This window comes from Solea solea, chromosome 5 (genome assembly GCF_958295425.1).
Source record: "Solea solea chromosome 5, fSolSol10.1, whole genome shotgun sequence".
Classification (NCBI taxonomy): Eukaryota; Metazoa; Chordata; class Actinopteri; order Pleuronectiformes; family Soleidae; genus Solea; species Solea solea.
Window position 1 is genome coordinate 27583110 of NC_081138.1, and position 25192 is coordinate 27608301.

General features: G+C 39.2%; 4 protein-coding genes across 6 annotated transcripts in view; 2 read left to right on the forward strand and 2 right to left on the reverse strand.

Moving 5' to 3' along the window:
* Positions 1–455: 455 nt before the first annotated feature.
* Positions 456–8779, reverse strand: LOC131459816 (transmembrane 6 superfamily member 1-like). Of its 2 annotated transcripts, none has more exons than XM_058629928.1 (10): positions 7726–8779; positions 7484–7587; positions 6474–6575; positions 6280–6379; positions 4911–4993; positions 4597–4709; positions 3429–3533; positions 3246–3338; positions 3034–3153; positions 456–938 (listed from the first exon to the last, which is right to left on the reverse strand). In XM_058629928.1, the coding sequence occupies exons 1-10, from the start codon at positions 7815–7817 to the stop codon at positions 747–749; spliced, it is 1104 nt and encodes a 367-aa protein (XP_058485911.1). In that variant the 5' UTR covers positions 7818–8779; the 3' UTR covers positions 456–746. The 2 variants fall into 2 exon arrangements, with proteins under 2 accessions (XP_058485911.1, XP_058485910.1); XM_058629927.1 differs by having other exon boundaries at positions 4591–4709.
* Positions 8780–8874: 95 nt separating this feature from the next.
* LOC131459815 (BTB/POZ domain-containing protein 1-like) lies at positions 8875–14346 on the forward strand. 2 transcript variants are annotated; one of them, XM_058629925.1, is made up of 8 exons: positions 8875–9456; positions 9952–10108; positions 11943–12048; positions 12134–12331; positions 12545–12737; positions 12882–12969; positions 13503–13649; positions 13723–14346. In XM_058629925.1, the coding sequence occupies exons 1-8, from the start codon at positions 9020–9022 to the stop codon at positions 13879–13881; spliced, it is 1485 nt and encodes a 494-aa protein (XP_058485908.1). In that variant the 5' UTR covers positions 8875–9019; the 3' UTR covers positions 13882–14346. The 2 variants fall into 2 exon arrangements, with proteins under 2 accessions (XP_058485908.1, XP_058485909.1); XM_058629926.1 differs by having other exon boundaries at positions 12608–12737.
* Positions 14347–20637: 6291 nt separating this feature from the next.
* LOC131459181 (RNA guanine-N7 methyltransferase activating subunit-like) lies at positions 20638–23386 on the reverse strand. The gene is made up of 3 exons (XM_058628670.1): positions 23266–23386; positions 22903–23073; positions 20638–22267 (listed from the first exon to the last, which is right to left on the reverse strand). Exons 2-3 carry the CDS (start codon positions 23070–23072, stop codon positions 22084–22086), a joined length of 354 nt encoding a protein of 117 aa, XP_058484653.1. The 5' UTR covers position 23073; positions 23266–23386; the 3' UTR covers positions 20638–22083.
* Positions 23387–23798: 412 nt separating this feature from the next.
* The window catches only part of homer2 (homer scaffold protein 2), a 40240-nt gene continuing 38846 nt past the window's right edge, over positions 23799–25192 (forward strand). The window contains exon 1 of the mRNA XM_058628669.1: positions 23799–24278. Within this exon, the coding sequence (XP_058484652.1) occupies positions 24274–24278 (5 nt within the window). The 5' untranslated portion in view covers positions 23799–24273. The remainder of the gene's footprint in view (positions 24279–25192) is intronic.

Genomic DNA, 25192 nt, shown 5'->3' on the forward strand with positions numbered 1-25192 from the left:
CCCCATGCAGTATTTCTGATTTACCACCAGAGGAAGCTCGCATACCACTGATGGTACACATACCACAGTTTGAGACCTCTGGTCTAGACCATGGACTTAGACACCAACTAAAGTCGCAACGTCCTCCTACGTTCAACCAATGTCAATGATTCATACATCACAAGGTCATGAATATGCATGATTTCATTAGTTTCCATTGGAAATGAACTGACAGGGCAGATCCCTAGTTCACTGATGTGTGATGAATACAGTGACAAATATTGGTTCAAAATCTGTCTGTACATAACTATTGTGTAAATGAGACGCAAAGACATTTGAATTATTTCTTTATTTGACAAACCACTGCACTATAAACAGGTTTTGGAACCAAAACCTTTAAGTAATTAACAATAAGTAATGTCAGGTAGTTTCAAACCCATACCCAGGTCTATTATCTGTGCCCTGACACTGCATCATTATTGTTGGTGCTTTTATTTTGAAAGTAATCAACAAAACAAATGATGACAGATGACAGCATCTTTGCCAACACCTGAGTATTTTTGTCCATTTTCCAATACTGTCCACTTAGCCCCCACTATATTTATATGAGGGGACAATGTTTCCAAAAATAGCAACTGCCAATAACAGAAGCAGAACACTCTAGCAGTTCAGCCTTTCATTCAAATCCTCCACATCCCTGGCATTCTTTCTTTTTTTTCTATCTCTCTTACTTTCTGCTTTCCTCTCTCTAGCTGACACTCAACCAGTCAATCACTTTTCTTCTCCGGCGTTGGCCTGAGGAAGAAGACAGGCCTGTTGCAGCAGCGGTAGCACAGAGCCTGAGGCACCAGAGCGTACAGGACATTGATCAACAAGAAGAGCAGCTGGTTGTCAGCAGGCACTCTGTAGGAGAACGGCGTCCGTGTGTGCAGCGACGCGCCAATGTGAGAGAACTGGGCCTGTGGATTCGACACAAAATGACAGCAGTGGCTAATAAATGTTTCACAGTTAGTATAAAAAAAAATACTACTAATATATGAACACAAACAACAACATTAAAGCACTTTCTTATATTACTTTCACATACTGTAATGACATGTTCTGTCCTATTTTATAACGCACATTGGTGGAATATCTTTTTTTGTCAGCACTTATATCCTCCTTAACACACACTGGCATTTAAAATATGGTCATAGCCATAAAAAGATACATTAAATTAAATTAGATTGGACTTTATTGATCCCACACTGGGGAAATTCACATGTTGCAGCAGTTAAAGGACAGAGAATAAAAATACAACACAATCAAATAGAAATAAAACAAAAAACGGAATAAATTACAACACAAATTGTAGTGCAAAGTACAAAAGTAGAAAGGCTAAGAATAATAAACCAACAGACATTTCTATTTACATATTTAAATATACATACACAAACAAACACACATTTAAAAAACAACCCACAAATCAATTAATCAAATCATTTTATAATCGATTAATCATTTTTTAAGTGTTCTTCTAAAATGTGAATATTTTCTGGTTTCTTTGATCCATATTTAACAAATAAATCATTGAAACCTCGACCTTCCGTTTGAATCTACCACTGATCCACAAGTGTGTATTGTGCTTCCATATTGATTGACCCTACTGTTTTAAACAAAGTCATAGTTATATAATAATGTTCAATATGATCCGTAATGAAGGAAAACCTATCAGATATTCCACTAAGTTTGTTTATTAATATTTGCATGTTTCCAGAATCATCACGTCCCTAATTTAAAATGCATTGTGTCATGGAGCCACTTTGTATTCTGGTCTAATGAGATTATGTTTGAGAGGGTTTGTGAGATTAAAAGGACATTCTCTGGATGCTTCCTGTTCTTATTATGTCAAATAATTTGCAAAGTTTAACTTTAACACTTCATACAGATGAAAGAATAAAAGAAAACACAAGGGAAACATCAAATATAAAACCAAATTCCGTTCTGTTCATCCTTAAATATTTCCAACATTAGACCTTTACCAATTCGAAGAAAAACACTGAAAAGAGACACATGAAGTGTCTCTTAGCAACCACACACCTGTTAGAGCATCAACGTTCCTATTTATAACCAGCTGACTCTGAACAGCTGACATTTACACGAATACCACCGTTCCTCCTGGTCTGAAGTCAGGAACACAATGGCTGCTTTGTGTTTGGCACTTAGCTGTTCCCACCACTCTGCAGAGCTTCCACCTTTATGTGTAAACAGATCTCATATGTGCTGCCGGTGTTTGACGGCACAGAGAGAAGAGACCTCAACAGACCACATATGCAACCGCTTCAGAGGAGAAAGTTTGGAAGGTGCGTCGATCTATCTAATCTACCTGAAATAACTGTGTCGATGTTTTGCACAGTACTTTTCTAGAAGATGAAACCCCGTAAAAGGCCTGGTGACCACAGCAATTATTCCATAGAAATGGAGATGAATAGATTAAAGACTAGATTAATCATAGGTTTTCTTTAGGGCCGCAACGATTATTTGATTATTAATCAATTACGAAACTAACATCAACAATCGACAATGTTGATAACCGATGAATCGGTTTGAGTGTTTCTTTCGTTAATTAAAACAAGTTTTCTTATTTTTCAGCTACTTAAATGTGAATATTTTCACAATAAATGAAAACCTTGAAGCAGATGGACTACAGCAGCAGCAGAAGACCACACTGGGTCCAACTCCTGCCACTTTATTAGGTGTAATATGCACCTAATAAAGTTTGCATGTTCTCCCTGTGTGTGTGGGTATTCTCCAGTTTCCTCCCACAGTACAAAAATATGCAGAGGTTAATTGGACAGTAAAAGATTGGCTGTACAATAGGTGGGAGAGTAAGAGTGATTGCTTGTTTGCCTCTATGTGGCCCTGTGATGGACTTGGTACTTGGTGTACCCAGCCTATTGCCCTGCTGGGAATGGCACCAGCACCCAAGTGGAGGAGAAAGCGGTAGAAGATGAGTGAGTGAGTGATTGAGTGTACCTAATAAAGTGACCTGTGGGTCTATAGCAGCGTACATACCTGTGCCAGTGCTCCTGAGTGTACAAGCGTCAGGTCGGTCATCCACTCACATCCTGGGACCAACAGCCCGTAGAGCGTAATGATGTAGTATGGGCCAGAGTACAGCATACTCACCAGCATCTGACACACAAGAACACAGATTTCTGCTCCACTGATTTGTTTAATTCCAGTGCGAGGGTGAACTTTTGGTTTGTTTAATGTCACAGAGTTACTTGGATCTTAGGGTAGGCTGAGGGATCTTTCAGGTAAGGCTCATACATCTGTGTGTAGTCTTGACAGTATTTGCTGGAACAGTCCAGAACAACCTGAACAAAAACAGAGATGCCTAAAGGAGAGATGTCAAATGACTGTGTGTGTGTGTGTGTAGAGCAGTAGATCATCTGAGGGTTTCTTACCAGGCCTCTGAAGGTGCTGAAAGCCAAAGCAAGGATGAGGTACAGGACAAAGAGTAAGTCCAGAGGTCTGTCGAGTAAACTCTGTCTTTGAGCCTCCTGGATGCTCTGACAGAAGGAAAGCAAGGAGTGAGATGTTCAAACTGTCAAACTCTCTAACAGATTCATCCCAGCTCTGCCGCACAGTGACAGGTGCATGACAAAGACACTACACCTGCAGATGAGCTTGTAGTTCTTGACTGTTCAGAATCTAAAGCACAGCCAAAGAGATTTATCGTCATGTAATCCACTGGAAATATTGAGTTAAAGGGGACAAATTGTTTATAAGCAGAAATTGAATATACACTGCTTCTATGTATGTTTGAAAATATGTATAACTGCTATTAAAATTAAAAAAAAAGTTTAACATAAGCATCATGTGTACATAAAACCACCATTTTCCAGGGCAGCCCAAATGAACGTGCATTTGGCATTTTGGAACAGAAGCTTAATATTTAAAGGAAGAAGCTTCGCCCACAGAAACCAAAGCACAAATCAAAAAATATGAAGGAGAAAACCAGCAGAGAGTTTTGTCAAAGAGTGTCTGTGAAGGCCACCATAGATGTACATTTATGTAAAAGGTTTCCCACTGTCTGGTTGACATCAAACTCAAAAACTTTTTAAAGACTTTCCAGACCAATTCCCTCAATTTCAAGGACTGAATGTGCTGACACAGCTTAAGATGGGAGGGCCACTTGTAAGAGCTACTTCGCCCATGGACAAGTGATAGTCCTTGGGATCTTGGTCAAAGTCAGTCTTTGTAATTTTCTTTAGGGAGACAGAGATCTTGGAATTTTCATTGCCCAGGCATCACGTTGTCATTTGCTCTCTCTTGCTTAATGTTACTCGCTCATTGTTCTGCATGGAATTCCATGTAAACGGCGGAGAGAGAGACAGTGGACAGTGTCAACAACAACACTAGTAATTATGACTGGACGTTTGTCGTGTGTAGGCCTAGTCTACGTACATCAGGTAATGCAGGGGGTGGCAAAACAGTGGGTGGCAAGGGAGACATTTACCTAAATATCAACTTTACTTCTTCCTTGCACAAAATTCAAGCACTTATCAATGCCCATGTCTATTTAGGACGATTACCATTAAAAAAAAAAACTTGATCGTGACTTACATTCACCTGAACATCTTGTGATTGTGGCTGACTGAAGACGCGGAAACAGGCCCACACAGCCACCAAGATATACAGCATGTGGAGGAAAAAGAGAGGACTAACATGGGTCCCATATTTCCCTGTGAAAGCAGGAATAGAACAAGGTTGAACTTTACTGTGGGAAAAAAAACCCAGACCAAAACATTTTGCTGCTAGAAAAAAGAGCAGTGTGAACCATTGTGATTCTCAGAGGGAGTGTGCAGGGGGGGAGAGAGAGATCACATGGACGACCCTACATAATATGTCATCTAAAATCATCCCATTATTTTTAGTGTACTCACCCACAGCATTCCCAAGAATGTAGACTATGGCACGCATGAGAAAGGATCCCATCCAGTAGAGTCCAATGGCTCGGTAACTGTCCCTGTGCAAACCATGCAACACTGCCATTGTCAAAGCCACATGAATACATCACACGTTCAAAGACAAATATACTGTAAAAGCTTAAACTTCAGTTACCTAATAGACAGAAAACTCTTTCCTCTTTTTCAGCCGTGGAATGATTATGAGGAAGTTCAACTTAAAAAGGTACAGTGTGTTTAGTTTAGCAACCTTTTTCTTTTTGGGGGAAGTTGCAGGTTGTAACTGAATATTCCTCACCTCACTCTTCTCTTTCAAGAGTGTTGGAGAACTTTCAGTTTTAATCAAAACTCAAAGAATGTTTAATTTGTCCATTGACAAAACAATAATCTTTACCAGTGGTTCTCAATCTTTTTATACCAAGTACCACCTGAGAAAATATTGAGCTCTTGAAGTAACGCCATGATCACTAACGTTAAAATACCGTGGTGCAAAGTCAGCTACAGACAATAAGATAATTTGCTCTCTCATCATCCTCCTCTTCCTCACATATACTTCACACACGGATATAGTGAAATTAGATTAAGATGGAGCAGGCGATATGGTGACTCTAATTATTATTAATTCATTTATTTATTTCATTTTCTACACACTCCGGTCAAAACTCCTCAGCTCCACGCCAATCACATACCCTGGTATAAACCGTAGAACAGTATTTTGATTTTTCCAGATACTTCCAAGTACCACCAGAGGAAGCTCGTGTACCTCTGGTGGTACACATACCACTGTTTGAGAACCATGGATCTATAAAATCAGGTGATTGTACACTCATTTAAAATTGAATTGAATTTCTGCCAAATTAAAATAATTTCAGGGCCACATGGCAACATAGTGGCTAGTGATGTTGCCTCACAGCAAAAATAAAAGGCCTGGGTTTGCACCCTGTTTCAACTGAGGGCTTTTTCTGTGTGGAGTTTGCATGTTTCCCATGTGTGTGTGGGTTTTCTCCAGGTTCTCCGGTTTCCTCCCACAGTACAAACATATGCAGAGGTTAATTGGACAGTAAAAGATTGACTGTAGGTGTGAATGTGAGAGTGAATGGTTGTTTGACTCTCTGTGTTTTGCCCTGCAATGGCCTGGAAAACTGTCCAGGGTTTACCCGCCTTTTGCCCTATGTCAGCAGGGATTGGCTCCTGCGGCCTCGTGATCCTCATGTGGAGAATAAAGTGGTAGACAATGAATGGAAATAATTTTCACCTAGATTTTACGCACTGGACCTTTAACAAATACTATTGTATAGGAATGAATCATGGAAACTGTGGTAGTTGTGGTGAATAATTCTGGACTCACCCCCAAGTAATGGCAGCAATCATGAGCAGATACATGAGATAGTGCACACAGCCGTCCCAGTACGAGATCATGTGTCCGTGTGCCGTGTTAATATGTGGATCTGCCTGAAACACAGCGTCATTTTATCAGTAAAAGTGTTTAAAGAGGAGTCTGTGGGTCACTCACAACAAACATGACACGTGACACAAAAACACTTGCCTCTTTGAGGTAAAACGTCACAAATCCATCGATGATGTTGTCCTGCTCCAGCCCGATGATCAGATTGACCACGCTGAGGAACGCAAACACAGCGTACACTGCACAGATAGATGCATGCGTCGAGATTATTTCAGTGTTGTAATATAACAAAGTACAAATAGTTGGTTACTACACTTAAGTACACCATTCACATATCTGTACTTTTCTTTTATTCCACTACATTTCCTCAGAGGAAGAAGAGTTGGTAATGGTCTGTATTTATATAGAGCGTTTCTAGTCTTGATGAGCTGCTTTACACTATAGTTTTCACCCATTCACATGCTTCAACATGGGGTTAAGTGTCTGGCTCAAGGATACATACACTGAAGACTAGTAGAGCCAGGAATTGAACCCACAACCTTCCAATTAAAAGACAACTCGCCCTACCACTGAGCTACCATGGCTCAATGCTGACTCCTCACTTTTTTAATACTTTTACTTCTAAAACTTAAGTACATTTTATATCAGAAAATTACTTTTGATACTTAAATCACAGTTAATGTCACATACTTTAAGACTTTTACTTAAGTAACATTATAAAAAAGTTATACAATAAGTGACACATTTTTTTTAAATAATTTGGTCACTGCAGTTAAGATAATTTAAGATAACATAAGTAGATCTGCAATGATTAATCCATTATTAATCTATTCAATCTAACTATTGTGATAATCTATTTATCAGTGGGGTTTTTGTTTTCAATAATTTGAAAAAGTTAAGAGTCCTCTAATGTAAATATTTTTTTGTTCCTTGCTCCATATAACAAATAAACAGTAACATTTGAGAAAGTCATTAATTTGAGTTTTAGGAAACACCGACACATTTTCTGACCATCTACATCATGTATTTGCAGCCCTAAAGATAAGATGACTTGTTGCTGCAGGAAACAGTGATACATAAGCTATCCACATAAACATATTTAACAACAGACAGACAAGTACAGACAAATGCACCTGTAAATTCCTACCATAGAACAGAGGATCTACTGGAGCTTTCTTCTTAATCATGAAACGGGTTGAAACCGCCAGGATGAGGAGTGACGTGCATCCAGCGAAGAACAAAGCATCAGCACTGCATGTAATGTAGGAGACTTTTATATATTTAAAATATAAAATCTGATCAAAAAGTATGATTAGTTTCCACAATATTCATTAATTTAAGGGCTAAAAAAATGAAAAATGGATGAGGAGTTAGCTCATTCCGACTCACCTGCTGTTGTGGATGAAGGAATTGAACAGATAACAAATGGGTATGGACATCAACGAGAACACGAACACTCCTGTTCCTGAAGACGCGCTCATTGTGCTGTAGAAGTTTCTCTTTTTAAGAGTTATGGTTTCCAACGGTTTTGAGTAAAAAAAAATATAATAATGTTATGTCATATTTGTAAAAAAAAAAATAAATAAAAAAGTTATCCAAAGTGAAACTGTCGATGTGAACAAGGTGCAGACTTGTCAGCGACTGACAGTCACACAGCAGCAGCAGGCTCATGTTCTGACTGCTGCTGTCTGTCTCCCTCCCTCCCTCCCTCTCTGATTCACACACACACACGCGCGCGCACACCAACAAACATAACCAGCTAATTCTAAACCTTTAACCTAGCCTAAATTCAAAAACGTTCTTCAGAAATCAGTTTCTGCCTCATTAAGACCAGGTTTAGGTCCCCATGTGGAATACTGGTCCTGACAAGTGACAAGGTTAGTGCGAGAAAGGTCCTAAAGAGGCCACAAAAACAAGTACTCACACACGGCGGCCTAACCTTAACCATAACCAGTTAATGTCCAACCTTTAACCTTACCTCAATATAGTTCTTACCCTAACCCTAAAACCATTTAACCTCGTGGGGACCAGGCAAAATGTCCCCACAAGGTCAAAATGACCCACGAAGATAGTTTTGTATGGTTTCTGTGGTCCCTACGACGATAGAAAAACACACACACACACACACACACATATCCATGCATGTTAGGGTAGAATTGCACATACTGACACCTAGCGGTCGATTGAGGTTTAAAAATTAGTTTTCGAAAGACATTCTGCCTGTATTGTACAAAAAAATATTAAATATTTTCATTGTGACGACAGTTTGAACTATGACAGTTCAGTATTAGCACATCTTATATCTGGCTTCAACTTTTAAAAGTTATTTTTTGGTAAGATACTTGTTCCTTTACTCACGTATCACTTTTAGGTACTACACAGCACTGGAATATAGTAGCATCATTAGTAGTAGTAGTAGTAGTAGTATCTTCTGATCTGTCCTCTTGTCCAGTAGGGGGCAGTAATGTGCTGCCATGAAACGATTTGTTGTTTTGAAGGAAGTGAATACTGCGTCACATCCGGGGAGACGCGGCAGCAGGCTAACGCACACACACAACTATAGGATAACGATGGCGTCCACGGCGATGGATACGACGTAAATAAACAACATCAGGTGCGTGCATGTTTATGTCTCAGTAACGATTCACTGTGGCGGGACATTAAATTAAATAAGTGTGTCATAATGGCGACCGCGAGCGGCGGTGGCGGCTTAGTGTCGAACCATGGCCGTCAAGAAGCAGCGTCCAACTCGGTTCAGTCCGGAGCCGCAGCAGCAGCAGCAGCAGCAGCAGCGATGTGCAACGCACCAGTCTCCGGTTCTGCTGCTCCACCAGGCTCCCCGCCTGTCCTCGGCCTCCACCGGGAGCCCGTGTACAACTGGCAGGCGACGAAGAGCTCCCTGAAGGAGCGCTTCGCTTTTCTGTTCAACAACGAGCTGCTCAGCGACGTCAGGTTCATCGTGGGGAAAGGCAGGCAGGCCCAGAGGATACCCGCCCACAAGTTCGTCCTGGCCGCCGGCAGCGCAGTGTTCGATGCCATGTTCAACGGAGGGATGGCCACCACTTCAACCGAGATCGAGCTGCCGGATGTGGAGCCGGCAGCTTTCCTCGCCCTGCTCAGGTAAGGAGGAATCTAAGTGATCACCGGTGGTTTGTTTTTCTTGCACTTGGAAGAATGAGATGACAGTTTTAAATTTAACAGCGTAGCTACAGCAGAGTGGTTCTCCCAGAGCAGCCATTTTGACAAGAAAATAACAGGTGTAAATGTTTTTGAATTGTATTTTATTTGAATATGTATCGGTGAGTCGATTACATATTCAGTACCTGTTGGTTGGTCATTTGTTGATGAAAATAACTGCATTGAATATCTGAAAAAACAAAAATATAAAAGTATAAAATTAGTGATTTGGCTCACTCCAAAGCGTTTTTGGCAATGAAACCAGCCAATATTCACAAACTTTCTTTGTTATTATAAAAACACCCAAATTGTTAAATTATTTATTAGTTTGATTATTTGAAATCCTGGAAAATCTTTGAAAAGTCCTTGAATTTGATGTCAGCCAAGGTGTGGGAACCCTGACTAATCTAGTATCTTGTTTGTTCCTCCTGTGTGTAGGTTCCTGTATTCTGATGAGATCCACATTGGTCCAGAGACTGTGATGACGACTCTGTACACAGCAAAGAAGTACGCGGTACCTGCTCTGGAGGGTCACTGTGTGGAATTCCTCACCAAGCACCTCAGAGCTGACAACGCCCTCATGCTCCTCACTCAGGTTAATCTCGCTTACATCTACTGTGTCGTTGTGATTTCTTATTTATTTTAACCAAAATGCATCAGATGGGTAACAAACACACACCCTGCACATGTGTTCACCGTGCAGGGTTTCATGTGCATGGACTTTTAATTATTCATCTGAGAGATTCCTGAATTTAATTTGACAGCAACATGTCTTTCCAGAGATGAAGGTGATGAAAAATGTTCATTCTACCGTTTTCAAAGGAATTAGGTCCATGAAAACACATTTTAGTTCAGATATTTTGACGCGTTTAAATTAACTCTTTTGAATGTTTTTGATATTTTCCAAAAAAAATGCCATTTAACACTCATAGCTATACCTCTTTTTTGACCTTACACCATCAAGAGAAAGTTGGAAAATACAGTAGACACAGGGTAATCAAACTAAAAAAGATTAAAGCATGTTAGAAATTGAAGGTTTCAACAAAAGCTAATGTGATTTAGATTTTTCCTGTGGCATTATACAAAATAACCTAACAACAGGTTTACATTGTTCTTTCCTTCAGCAACAAAGTATGTGATAGCAGCCCTTTTTGGATCCTGCTACAGGATCCTCCTATATTTTTCCTCCAGATCAAGACAAATGCACTGCTGTGTATTTCTAAATAGCAGTACAATCTATTCTCTTAATCATTTTTGTGACATTTTAAGTTTTTCTAACACCTCTATCATTACACTCAGTGATTTTGGTGACTGAGCGAGTAGGAACACTAAGAGAAGTGTGTGCTGCCAGGAACAGCTAGTGACTGAACTGAGTTGGAGTAAAAACTAAACTGACGTCAGACAAATAAACTCAGCCATCATCAATCATGTGCTTTCATCGGGCCGTGTTACAGCCGCAGCATGTGCTTGAAGTCTAAGATTTTCCAAATCGGATGATGTAAGATATAATTAATTCAAGATATAATTGAAATATAACATTTACTGCCCATGAAACTGTCTTGGACTGATGTGTGGAACTTTTAAATATAAATAAATGTGTTACAGTCAAACCATTGTCAAATGAGTTCATACAATGTCGATTAATCCTCTTAGCTCCACACAGCTCCTTAGACCTTTTGTCGCTTGGCAACATTCCTGCACTCAGTGGAAGTCATTTGTTTTATGTCAAAACAGACAGAGACAAGAGCAACATTGTATTAGTGAAGTGAGACAACTGTAAACATTTTGGAGTATGATTGAAAGCACTCAGGAGAGCCCATGAACTGTTTAAGTAGTGAATTCTACTGCTCAAAAAACCCAGATTGTTCAATATTATTAGAGCTGCAACTAACGATTATTTTCATAATCGATTAATCGTTCGATTATTTTCTCGATTAATCGATTAATCGTTTGGTCCATAAAATATCAGAAAACCTTAAAAAATGTTGATTAGTGTTTGTCAAACCTGGAAATGATGATGTTCTCAAATGTCTTGTTTTGTCCACAAACCAAAATGATTGACTTTTAATAATTTCTTTGTTATCCAGAGCAAAGGAACGGAGAAAATATTCACATTTAAGAAGCTTAAACAACCAGAAATCTTGTTTAATCATGAAAAAAGCTTCAAACCAATTAATCGATTATCAAAATAGTTGACGATTAATTTAGTAATCGATTAATAATCGTTTCAGCTCTAAATATTATATGAAAAAAACACTTCTTGTCCCCGCCCCACCCCTGCACTACTGCTGTATACATGTTAAGACTCCCTCAGACGTCAGTTCTGCCCACAAAGATTTTGGTTTTCCTTGTTTTAACTGTTTTTTTTATTTGGTACATATAAAATAAATGACCAGTGTTGATTCATGGTCACTGTTCTTTGATTACAGGCGAGGTTATTTGACGAGCCTCAACTTGCCAGTCTCTGCTTGGACATCATAGACAAAAGCACTGCAGATGCAATAAACGCAGAGGGATTTACAGATATTGACCTCGGTATGTGAGCCCCGCCGACCTGATATTCTTGTTTTCCGCACCGCATGTGTGCACATGAAATGATGAATGTTTACTTTGTGCGCAGACACCTTGTGTGCAGTGCTAGAAAGAGACACGCTGAGCATCAGGGAGAACCGTCTGTTCGGGGCGGTGGTGCGCTGGGCCGAGGCCGAGTGTTACAGACAACAGCTTCCCCCGACCTCCGAGAACAAACAGAAGGTTTTGGGGAAGGCGCTCCCCCTCATCCGCTTCCCACTCATGACTGTTGAGGAGTTTGCTGCAGGTAAGCGAATCGCCGAAAACAACACAGCAAAAGATTCTTTTGAATCCCACTGTTTGTGTGTGTGTGTGTGTGTGTGTGTGTGTGTGTGTGTGTGTGTGTGTGTGTGTGCGCGCTGCAAAGCTACACTGACCAGTTACACATTCATCATGTTCCTGCTGTGTCCAAACAAGTCAAACCACAGAAACCAGTTTGATATTCTTTCTTGTGCAACAGGGCCTGCCCAGTCTGGAATATTGTTCGATCGGGAGGTGGTAAATCTGTTTTTACACTTTACAGTAAACCCTAAACCACGAGTCGACTACATTGACAGACCCCGCTGCTGCCTCAGGGGGGAGGAGTGCAGCATTAATAGGTTCCAGCAGGTTGAGAGTCGATGGGGGTACAGTGGTACCAGCGACAGAATCAGGTGAGATGATGATGATGAAGATGGTGATGGACAGCGATCTTCAGTGAGCAGGGATTGATTTCTTCCTCCTTCCTAAAGGAATTCAAAGTCACATTATTTCTCTCTCTCTTTTTTCCCTCCCTCTTTGTCTTTCTCCTTTTAAAGATTCAATGTAAACAAAAGGATTTCCATTGTGGGTTTTGGCTTATATGGTTCAATTCATGGCCCCACTGACTATCAGGTCAACATACAGGTAACTTCATATAGTGACAGTTAAAACTGATACGACTGATGTTTTCATTGCGTTTGTGATGGGATTTGAAGTTACATTTATTTGGTAGCACTGGACATTTGTGTTTTTATTTTTTTGAATATGTCAAAGTGTTTTCGTAAGTGTAATGCATTTATGATGTGGTTTTCCTTCTAGGGTTTTTGACGATGCGGGTTTCCTTCTTTTATGTGTGTACCATGTATTAATCGATTATTAGTGGATTACTTAATTAACCGTCAACCGTCAAACAAGCTTCTTAAATGTGAATATTTTCTAGGTTTATTTTGCTCCATCTAATAAAGAAATCCTTAAACTGAATAATGTAGATTTATAGACAAAAGACATTTGTCATAATTTCAAGGTTTGGTAAAAACCAGCCATCATTTTGGGACATTATGTGGACCAAAACAACTAATCCATGAACCGATTTTGAACAATTCAAAGATGTTTTACAGTGGATATTTCATTTGTGCCACATCCTCCGTCCATTAAAAATCCTCTTTGTCCCTGTGCAGATCTTAGAGAGCGACAAACGCATCACTCTGGGCCAGAACGACACTGGTTTCAGCTGCGACGGCACGGCAAGCACATTCAGAGTGATGTTCAAAGAGCCGGTGGAAATCCTTCCCAACGTCAGCTACACTGCGTGTGCCACCTTAAAGGTCAGTCCAGAGTTGGTGTTTTTAAAAAAATAAATAAATAAACACGAGTGAACACGACCTTTTTCTTTGTCAGGGCTCAGACTCCCATTATGGCACAAAAGGGCTGAAGAAAGTGACGCAGGAGACGGCCACCGGGACCAAAACGACATTTTTGTTTTTTAGCTCACCTGGAAACAACAACGGTACGTCGGTGGAGGACGGGCAGATCCCGGAGATCATCTACTACAACTAGACTTGACACGGTGGTGTTACAGGTACACTGAAACCGGTGAGACCTCAGACTGCTGTGAAAACTGGCTTTTGCTGGACACATAACGCGGACGTAGTGCCTCATGAACCTTTTTGGAATAAAGAATGTGTGTGTGTTTCAGTGTGTGTATGTGTGCATCTGTCTGTAGAATAGACATGTACAGACATGATTCGTAACACGCCAACAGACCACAGCTCTGGTCTGATCAAACACTAATTGGGCATGAACTGTATCCCTGTTTTTTTTTTTTTTACCTCATGGAGATTCTGTTGTCCTTTCTACGTGGTGTTAGCAATAAGCTGCCAGAAACAGAAACGACAGGGACGGCTTCCATTTGTTGGTCGATTCTTTTTATCAAGAAGTTTAATATCGGCATATTTTTTATGGTGCACTGTCATTGTCATTCATAAAGCAGGTGTACTTTGTTTGTGCACTGTGTTAAGAAGACTCCATGTGTGTTGTGTAACTTCGCCAGTGGTACATGCTGTAATTTCTCATGTCATGTTTGCTTAGCACTTAATTCAAATGTTGAAAAAGGGAAATAAAATGAGTCAAAAAAATAAATGAAGCATTTTTTTAGCAATAAAATGTGGCCGGGTGTAGTACAGTTATTACAGTTGTCTTGGGTAAATTTATCTTATATCCTTTGATTCCACTTTTTGTCACTAGAGGCTGCTAGAGACTCGGCACGCTATCAAAGAAGTAGATGGTGAGACGTTATGTAACAGTTTCTGCTGCACAGGTATGTATTTTTACCTCTTCAGGCATTCAGTAAATAAATAAACGGGAAGCAATTCAAAGCAAAAAAGTATTATTGCAACCACATGATATTGAGGTATTTAAATCCCAGAGGCAGAAGCATACAGGTTCAGTAGATTAATGTCGACAGTAATGCGAGTGCAGATTCATAGTCACATGCTAGTTTTGACAACTTCACCTGCCCACAGTTGAGTCTAGTGTTTCCAAACTAAGATGTCTGTCTGTTTCACTTGAGTTCAGTAAGTTCATACAATCTGTGTTTATGTAAAAATCTTAAATAAATCTAAAAGAAACAAGTAACTGTAGCTCCAAAATAAAATAAGGTATTTCCCTGTAAAAATGTGTTCAATATAAATGACCAGTTCATCTAACCTAGTTAATTAAGTAGCTCAGTTCAAGCGTGAGCTAAAATACAGAAGACTTGAGTAAAATGAAGCAGAATTCAAGTTGAGCTTTGTTATCAAAAAAAAGGAAATGCATATGGTCAGAGCTGATACAAAGCAAATACAGAAGGATTAAAGGCACATTGTGTGAGAATTAGTGACACAGGGTTCCCACAGGTCCTTGAAATCCTTAGAAGTTTGTGAATTTGAAAAATAAAATGTTCAAGGCCCTTGAAAGTTTAAGAAATATTGCCTTGATTAGACATTGCTCATTAGTGCAGTTAGTCCTGGAAATTCTTTGAGAATTCCTTGAAAAGTCCTTGAATTTGATGTCAACCAAGGTGTGGGAACCCTGGTGACATCTAATGGTGAGACTGCAGATTGTAACTAATTCAGGAATTCTTCGATGGTGGCCTTGACATTCCAGAAAGGATGTGAATACTCTTGCACCCCTCTTTGGCATTTACTCCATCTTCTTTGTTAAATTGTGTATTCTCCAGTTTCCTCCCGCAGTCAGTAGACATGCAGATTAGGTTATTTGGACACAGCCCTAAAGAAATTAAATCATTGTTGTTTTCCACTTCTGTGTTTCTCCTCTAATCCTTTTTTTCCTTGCTCATACTGCTCTTTGTCAAACACAAATGGCTCTGCAGTGTCTGGATGAAATGCATAATGTGAACATGAATATGAGACAGGCAGTGTCAACAAGGCCACTTAAGCTGTCTGTGACTGGGTGAATGAATGAGTGAGTGAGTGGGCTTTGACAAGAAGAGTGAGGCCGATGGTGAGTCACCAGGAACCTGAGAGTCTCTTCCGACTGCCCACTTATACAACCCATACAAGAAAGAAAGACAACAACATGAAAATCAGTAAAATAATGATTTTAACCACCCACCAGGATGTGGATGCTCCAAAGACAGGAGGACAGATAAGACCAAACAAGTCTCTGTCCTCATCTGTGATGCAGTGTAAAATACATTATCGATCTATCGATCTATCTATCGACGTGTTCCACATATTTAAAGGTCATAAATGCAGATGAAGGAGGTCCGTACAGTCAGCTGTCACCCCAGCCCCGGTGCTTGGTCCTTTGTGGAATGGAAAGATTGTTGGCGTCAGATGAACGGAGGCTTCGTGAGGAAGGGTGTGATGATGGAGCAGGTCAGTGAGGTCAGGGCTATGAGGGGCTCTGTGGGTCAGGAGAAGGATTTTTAAACTGCATGTGTTGTCAGACTGGAGATGTGGTGGTTAATTTTAGGTTGAGCGGAATGGTGAATGCATTATGTCTGCGAGTGTCCTCACTAAGGATGACGTACCAAAAGTATGTGTGTTGTGTACTTGGTATTCCTTATGTTGTGGGGACCCACATCTTTTTACACAGTCACATTATGGGGATTTGTCACTAAGTTTTAAAGTGAAGACGTGTTTTAAAGTTAGGTCAGGGTTAAGATTAGGCCAGTAGTAGATATGGTTAAGGTTAGATTCAGTCTCCAGGAAATGAATGTTAGTCAATGCAATGTCCTCGGAAGTCTTGGAAACCAGTATGTGTGTGTGTGTCTAGACCACTTGACAACAGCATCCACCAACAAGGCTGAGAGAGAGAAAGTCCAGCTGGTGGGAGTATTGCATGCTGGGTAATTACTACATACTGTGTATATGAGGGCCCGTTCCCACTGCTCTCCCTCTTCTGTGCCACAAAAATCAGGGGGTGTTGAGCTTTGTTCACGTCAAACGAACCTGCTAATTTGTAACTTCTCTGATTTGAAAGTAGAACGAAAGAGCTGAGGATCATTGTTTTCTCCCTGCAGGAAGCAGAGGTTTCACAGGAGGAGACGGTATAATGTTTGGTAGATTGCACCTTCATGCATATTATTTAAAACATATACAGATGCCCAAGGCATAAGCAAACTTACATAACATATTACATTTTTTTTTTATATCCTTCGACATATTCACATATGTAAAAAATGTTGAGCTTAAGTTATTTGTTTGTATTTTGGTGCTGAAGATTTGCTCATTTAGTGTACATTTGCACACCTGTTTTTGAAAAGCAATACTTAATACTTTTGTTTTTACTGCTGTCTAAGGTAAAAAACAAAAAACAAAAGTGACAGTAATTAGTTATAGTTATTATTTACTTCTCACAAAAAGTATCGGAGTTGGTAACTGAGTTATTGCATTGTAAAAGTAAACAGTTACCAGGGAAAGTAACTATTGTGTTTCTTTTTTTAAACGTGAAACTTTATATTCAGCTATTTGTTCAATTATTTATCATAAAACGGCACATTAAAGATGTTTAATGTATGAAATGGAATAAATTATTAACAGAATACATTGTACACTAATCTACACCATAACGTTGCAGTGGGATAATGTGAGACTAGACACCTATCAAATGTGATACATTATTACTATGTTTATAATAGTAGAACAATGGAACACAACAGTCATTTGTCATACAGACATTTGTCTCTATGTGGCCCTGTGATGGATTGACGACCTGTCCAGTGTTAACCCCGTCTTTCGCCCTGTGTCAGCTGAGATTGGAGGATAAAGCAGTAGAAGATGAGTGAGCGAGTGACATAGACTACAGCTCTGCTGTCCACATGTGACAAAGGAGAAAAACAAAAAGATTTAATCAGGCAACACAGAGTCCACTGTCTTCACATGAATGAACAAAGTGGCTTTATTATTAACTTACAAAACGTGCAGTTGGATGAGCAGACGCGATGTCATCAAACGTGATCTTCAGCAGCAGCAGTAATTATACGCTACTATTGCTTTACATAAGAGTGCTTGGTTACTGTCTGCACGTGTGTGCTTCATGTGCAGATTGTACCTAACAAACCTGGAACACTTTCACTTCAGCAGAGAGTGCATAACATGAGTACTCCACCATTCACACACATGTCACATGTTGCACTAACAGTCTGCTGGAGGCTGTGGCTGGTCTGGACCCAACTCTACAGCACCAGATGTAGGTCGCTCAGTGCTGCAGGGGCCAGAGGAGGATGTGATGTGTGTGTGTGTGTCTCTCTCTCCCTCTGTGAGAGTGTGTGTGTTTTGTGCACACACACACATGTATTTATGTATGCAATCAGAGGAGGGGAAGGGTTTAGAATCATGGTTGTAGTAGGATGAGTTCATTGTCAAGGACATGGCCTCCAGCACACTGTCTCCATTGCTGTCACATTACATTGTCACCCAACAGTCCACATGAAGCCTGACAGCGTGGCAGACCAGAGCCACGAGACTCTCTCTCACAGGACGCTCACTCTGTCTCACACTGTTGTTTTACACACTCCGAGACTCACTGTGCATTTATTAAATATTATTAATGAAAGCATAATAATCTGTAATGGAATAGGCCGCAATTGACCCTGAGGTCCTATTCAGCAAGAAACTGAATATACACACTCTTAACTGAAATAATAAATAAAGAAAAGACAAAATAAGACAATATAATAATAATAATACTAGTAATAATGATAATAATAATAATAAGTAAGATCATCAAAGATAAGATTAAATAAGATAAGGTAAAACAAGTCAAGATTAAATAAAAAAAGATAATACAAGTCAAGATTAAATGAAATAAGATAATACAAGTCAAGATTAAATATTATAAGATGAGATAAGATAAAACAAGATAATACAAGATAATTATGAAAGGCAATATTATACTTCTCAGTGTAGAAATTATTATTAGAAGATAAAATAACAAGGTTAAGGTTAGATAAGATAATATAAGATGAGATATTATACGATAAAATAAGATCAGATAATAGAAGACACAATTAGATTACATAACATGAAATAATCTAATACATAATATACAATAAGGAGGTTATATTTTTATTGTCATGGGTTTATCTGAAAGTTTGTCCTTCTGCTCCTTAACTTCCTGAATCTGAATTAATTTTTTTTGTGATGAGAAGGTAATCACCTAAATTAAATGTTGTCTCCTGTTTGACATTGGTGTGAATGTCGCAGACACACTGGGGCTTAAATGTCCGTAAATGAGTCAGATGAGAGTTCTCCTCTAACAGCTGGAGGATGTTTCTAAAAAAAAATTATTTATTCGCAAAAAAAATTAATTTGTGTTTGTTTCCTAGAAACTAATCTACACCATCAATTATATTCCCTGTAGTGCAACAGTTTAACTCTGAGTGTCATTCATCGCTCTTCTTCTTCTCGGGTGAAGTTTGTCTGATCTGAAGTGATTGCAGCTTTTCCTGCTGTGAGCCACTTTCAGTTTGGGCACATCCCCCACACACACTTTCTCCCTCCTTCTCTTATCATCACAGCTGATTGCACCGCTGACTGTGGCAGACCCAAATTAACTGTTAACCCCGTCTTCACTGCGGCCAGAAATAGAAAACCACACACGCTGGCACCGACCGAGGCAGTGATGAAACAATGTCTGATTCTGGGTCGTGTTGTGGGCTCATGTGGCCCCAAAGTCACCATTTGTTTCTTAACTGAGTAACAGCACAAGGCCATGGGGCTGTGCGTGCCACAGATGTGTGGAGCAATAATATATTAATGATGCACATGAATATTTTAGTTGCTTTCCCAAATGTCATCCATTGGTCCGTGTGGGGCTTATCCTGAGTAATTCACTGCTTTCCCTTCACATTACACTACAGTGGCGTCCATTAAAACCCAATGAAATGTGGTTGACGTATGACTTGTTGATCATTTTGAAACAATATCGATTTTAAATGGCAGTTTTAGATTGAAAAGGCATGGAGTAGGAAGCTTTTTTTTAACACATTTAATATTTGGTACAGTTGAAAATGAAAAACTGAAAGACTTAAAGTCATTTAATACCACATGGAATATTTATTACTGTACAAACCTCACAGACATGTTCATTAGGACACCAGGGAACTATTTTAATTGGGGAAATTGTTTAAATTTGATTAAACTAATGAAATATGACTCCTGTTAGCTGCAGAAAATGAAAGTATGAACAAACTGTAGGTCATTTATGATCGTACACAATAAGTTATTTTATCACAATTCAAAAAAACTTCTTAACATGAATTCCTCTTGTAGGATTGTAATCCAAACATTTTGGCTTCTAACTTGTTAGAACAAACTATTGTCAACTGAACTTGCAATCCTGTTCGTGGCAAGTTGTGAAACAAATTTGTTTTTGTTTCATTAACAGGATTTTTTTTTTAGGAGGCTTGAGGAAGACAGAAAGTACATTTGTCTTTCTGGCTAAAGGCAAGAGAGAAAAAAAGAAAGAAAACAGCTAATAACTTTCTTATTAAGGCTTTTTAACATCTCAGAACTAATAAAGCCAGAGATGTAGCAGTTGGAGCTTTTCTCTCCGGTGATTAAAAAACAAAAACAAAGTGGATAACATGCCAGTGCTGCATGTTTGCCCTGGGATTACACAAAACACTCAACAGCCTCACATAACAGAATAAATGTACTTCAGAGAGGAAATAAGGGATTTTTTTACTAGCAACATTGATGAAGAAACTTCACATCATGGTAAATCTGCTTCTAAACTCAAGGACAGTCGTGTCTACAATGAAACTGCTTCCTGTTGAACCCAATAACTTGACAAATCCGAAGCCACTCGCTAAGAAAATACACATTTATTGATGGTTCAATTATATCCTTATGAAACAGTGACACACAGAAAGAAAATACAGCTGCAATTCAAACAGATTTTCTCAGGTGACTCACTGTTTGCAACACAATGCATAACAATATCATATCAATCTATGTCAAAACGTCTACGCAGATATAAGATGTCGACAACAACAATGTGATAATGAGGGTTTGACTAAAAATAGTTCACAAATCTGAAATACTGCAGTCATTTTAAGCATCATTTTCAAATTAATGTTGGACAAATCCCACAAATGGCATTAAAAAAATAATATAATTCAAAGTGTGAGCAATAAAGTACGATGTAATATGAAGACAAAAAAATAAAATCATACTGACATATGAAACAAATGAAACTCATTTTTCTCTCACTATTTTTCTGGAAGTCATTAGGATCCGTTTTCATTCCCGACAATAAAAATGTGTCAACTGAAGTATTTTGAGTTTGAGAGACTTTTTAAAACAACACGAGTAGCAAATAACAAAAGCAGCAGTTTAGTTTATGTGACATGAATCATATCTGACCCAGGCTTCATACTTGACTTTTAATGTTTTTAGTAGTTCATATTTTGATGGTAGGACATGTGGTAAGGCTACATAACAGTCTGACTGTTTTTTAATGAGCTGCTTTCCATTAAATTTTGTGAAAGGTCGGGGTATGACTTGAGGAGATGGAGATGATCAAACTGCTCTAATCTGAGTTTATAGGTTAAAAGACAGTGAAAGTACACCTGCTGTTTTGACGTCACACATATGGATAATTTTTTAAGCCTCAAGATTTGGAATTTGGGGCGGCGCTATTTTGACATTTTGAACAGAATTTCACCTGTAACCAGGGGCTCCTATTGGATATTTCCAGCTGTTGACATAGCTGTTGTGCTTTAGCATTAACTTTTTCTTCAAAACGACAACATAAAGTTACAAAATCAAGATCATGTTCTACTGAAAACAGAGATTTAACTGACATTTTAGTTCAAGTGAGACGCAGGCTAGTTTCCAATTCAAATAGAGCTCTATTTCAACCTGCGGAGATGCCCCCTAGTGGCTATTCAACATTTTCTTATTTCCTGGTTAGCTTCAGGAGCTTCTTTTTTTTTTTTACATGTAGTCTACGATTCATCCTTGACCCAAAGACCACCTTTATTTTCAAGATAAATTGTTTGATAGTTTTTGCATAATGCTACTAAGAACACACACACACAGAAATAGAGCACTGAAGACTTGGCCTCCTTGTGTTGGAGGTAATTACGCTGCTGAAATATTAATTATTATGATTATTATTATTACAATACTTCCTTACGAGACTGTTGTAATTCGACAAACAAACGGGTGCACGTTGCTTCGCTCTGCTGCAATGCAAGTGATAAGAGTGTGGACATAAATACTGAAAACACTTGAGAGATGACAGAGATCAGTAAGGGTTATAACGTGGCCTCTGGGGTTGGGAGTTGTATCCCTGATTGGAGCTTGGAGGGCCTGACTGAGACCCACTTCCATGTCCCCAGGACCGGTCTCTGTCCCGCCGGTGCTGCTGGCGGGACCAGCCTTGGTCTCCTCCCCATCCACGACCTCTGTGGCCATGGCGGTCCTGGTACCTAGACAGAGACAGATTATAAATGAATGATTCGTCATAATGCATGAATTGTATGGTATATGAAAAAAGGGACATTTTTTTAAATTTAGTAGGGCTTTCAATTCCAGCTTCTCAAAGATGATATTGTGCTACTTTTCAGGTTTTTTTTAGTGTTCTACTTGTTTTTTGACAGTGGGTTAGACAAATAAAGGTCAATTTTGTTTGAGGGACATTCACCTTCAAGAGTATTGGTCAATTTAGCTCCTAAGTAAAAGAAACCAGTTAACTGTGCTGTTTTTTTTGTCTATAAAGAAAACCAAACATTTATTCTCAGAATCCCAGGCAAAACACTTTGTTATATAAACTATATATACACTGAGCTTTCCACTTCTTTTTTTGGTACATCTATTTAACTATGAGCAAATGTAACTATCTAATCAGCCAATCCATTGGCAGCAACTCGATGCATTTAAGCATGTAGACATTGTCAAGATGAGCTCAAGCTGAGGATCAGAATGAGGAAGAAAGGTGATTAGAGTTAGATTAGATAGACTGAATACTTTTGTCCATATAGTGTATGTTATTTCCAAGTATCTCTGGCCACTGACTTATTATTATTATTATTATTATTATTATTATTATTATTATTTTTATTACCTGTTGTCCCTGCCTCTCTGGTTCCAACCACCTCGACGTGCCCAGTCCTCGACAATAGGTGGAGAGTCAGTCGGTCGGTTCACGTACTGCTGATATTCCTGGTCCTCGGATGAAAACCTTTGTGCAAACAGCTCTTCGTACTTCTGCATGTTCTCCGTGCTCTCTGTCATTCTGTACAAAGGGAAACCACTCACTAGATACAACAACAACAACAACAACAAAACTGCTGCAAGAAAAAAAAACCAGACGTCCCACAGAAGTGACGCTGTTCAGGATTGTAGCAGGACTCTAGCTTTTAAGGACAAAAACAACTAATAAACACACACAAATGTCATTTTAAACGCTTACGTAGAATGGACGTACCTGTAAAAAGACGTATATGTAGATAAATTAATCTGAAAAACGTGATTCAAACGAGTCTTATCCGAAAGATCCTAGTAACAGCCGGTACGTCGCTGAAATGCTTCCCTCCGCGATCACATAACCGCTGTGCAAGGGTTCCGAGCGCGCGCGCACCTGCCGCTGATTGCTAGCCACTTAGATACAGCAACAGTTAATATGACATGAATTTAACCAGCGTCGACATTAGAAAAAGTGAAGTTACGGAGACGTATATTGAGTTCAAGATACGAATTCGTAACGCATGAATTTAAAACAACTCACAATTTGGTTAAATTAAGGAGGAAGAAGACAACTGCTGGGAGCCTTAAAAATGTAAGTGTACCCGACATTAGAAAATCTTTCGTCGTTGCTTTTTTATGGGGTGAGTTCATGACACATTTTGACCAAAAAATAAAATAAAATAAATAAGAGTGACTAAGATTGAAACAGCAGATACCGCGGGGTTAAATTAAATGAGTGGGTGTAGGCGTGGGCAGGTGGAAGCCGCTCTGTGTCGCTGCTGCTGCCGTTGCTGCCTTCAATACACACACAACAATCCCGCTGGGGAAGAAGAAACTGCGCGGCGAGCAAGCAGGGAAAATGCAAACATCAACTTAATTCATCTGCGCCGATTGTTTGAAGACAGCGAGGGAGGAGCCCTTCCGAAGTGGGATTTATTCTGTCGCGCATGTGAAGAGGAAAAACAAACGGGCGAAGAGAGAAAACTTCCAGAATTGACCGGGGCTCGGTCTGCCTGTCTGATGTGACACTCAGCTTGACAGCCCGGTGAATCGAGTTTGCCAAGAAGTGCTCTCTCATATTTCAGCTGTCTGTCAGTTGCAAGGAGCTGGTGCACGGGGAGTGAACTCTGTGGACTGCGAGTCATCTGTGGACTTTTGACTGCGTCTTTATAAACATTATTTCCCCTCTTAATCCACTGTCAGTAAAAGCGACACATTGACAGGGAGTTGTTCCTCAAGATCCGCGGAAATGGGGTGAGTAACATCAAAGTCCTTAAAGTCTTATTAATCTCTGGAAATGTCTATAGAGAGCGTTTTCCCTGCAGCTTCTCTCATGACACCTGCACTGACTGATATGTTCTCTATCTCTCTGTGTGTGTTAGTGTGTGGAAAATACAGCAAAAATACCTCTAGTGTACTTAAAGCCCATCTTAATACATGTGAAACCAACAAAGATTACAATGTACTACTTTATTGCCAGGCATGGAACGATATGAAAATGTCCTGTAAGATTATCCTGCCAAAAATAATTGCGATTTGTGATATTATCGTGATGCTTAATATTATTGTTATTATCATTATTATTGTTATTATTATTTTTTATTGTTTCGATTTATCAATGAACTTCATTTGGTCTGTATAGGTTTCACAAAAATGTGTTAATGGGTTTGCGGAAATGTTGTGTAAAGCTTGCAGATGAAACAGATTTACACTTTTTTTCCCCATTGAGTCTTCAAAAATAAAGAAGCAAAGTAGGCAAGTATGTGTGCAACATTTTTAAGATAATTGTAAAAATTTTAAATCTTGAAAGTGAAAGGTGTAAAATCTGAAAAATCTATCTGTAAAGTGGGCAAGTATGCACCATTTTTGCCATAATGGTAAAATATGCTTTTAAGTTACGGAATGTTGCCGGGTTAGAAGAAAATTTAGTTACCAGTGAACGATCTAAAGCAAAAATCTAAAGATTTAGGCCTCGGGACGATGTTAACATTTGTTATTCTGACCAAAATGTTTGTAATTTGTGGGATTATTGCAATAACTGTAAAGTTATGCTTTTGTATTTTTTGGAGACTCCCTCTTGTGGTGTCATTCATGCTTGTCCCAATATATTGTTTTAATCACTGTTCATGGCCAGATTTGTTTGAAAATTCAGGTGACTCTGATTTCAT

Excerpts from the sequence above, each read along its gene's own strand:
- LOC131459816 (XM_058629927.1), bottom strand. The coding sequence starts at position 7,817 with ATGAGCGCGTCTTCAGGAACAGGAGTGTTCGTGTTCTCGTTGATGTCC. Across the intron at positions 3,339-3,428 it reads TCAGCACCTTCAGAGGCCTG|GTTGTTCTGGACTGTTCCAG; the intron begins GTAAGAAACCCT and ends GTTTTTGTTCAG. Across the intron at positions 3,154-3,245 it reads CAGCCTACCCTAAGATCCAA|ATGCTGGTGAGTATGCTGTA; the intron begins GTAACTCTGTGA and ends CTTGTGTGTCAG.
- LOC131459815 (XM_058629925.1), top strand. The coding sequence starts at position 9,020 with ATGGCGACCGCGAGCGGCGGTGGCGGCTTAGTGTCGAACCATGGCCGT. Across the intron at positions 9,457-9,951 it reads GCTTTCCTCGCCCTGCTCAG|GTTCCTGTATTCTGATGAGA; the intron begins GTAAGGAGGAAT and ends TCCTGTGTGTAG. Across the intron at positions 12,049-12,133 it reads ATTTACAGATATTGACCTCG|ACACCTTGTGTGCAGTGCTA; the intron begins GTATGTGAGCCC and ends CTTTGTGCGCAG.
- LOC131459181 (XM_058628670.1), bottom strand. The coding sequence starts at position 23,072 with ATGACAGAGAGCACGGAGAACATGCAGAAGTACGAAGAGCTGTTTGCA. Across the intron at positions 22,268-22,902 it reads CAGAGAGGCAGGGACAACAG|GTACCAGGACCGCCATGGCC; the intron begins GTAATAAAAATA and ends GTCTCTGTCTAG.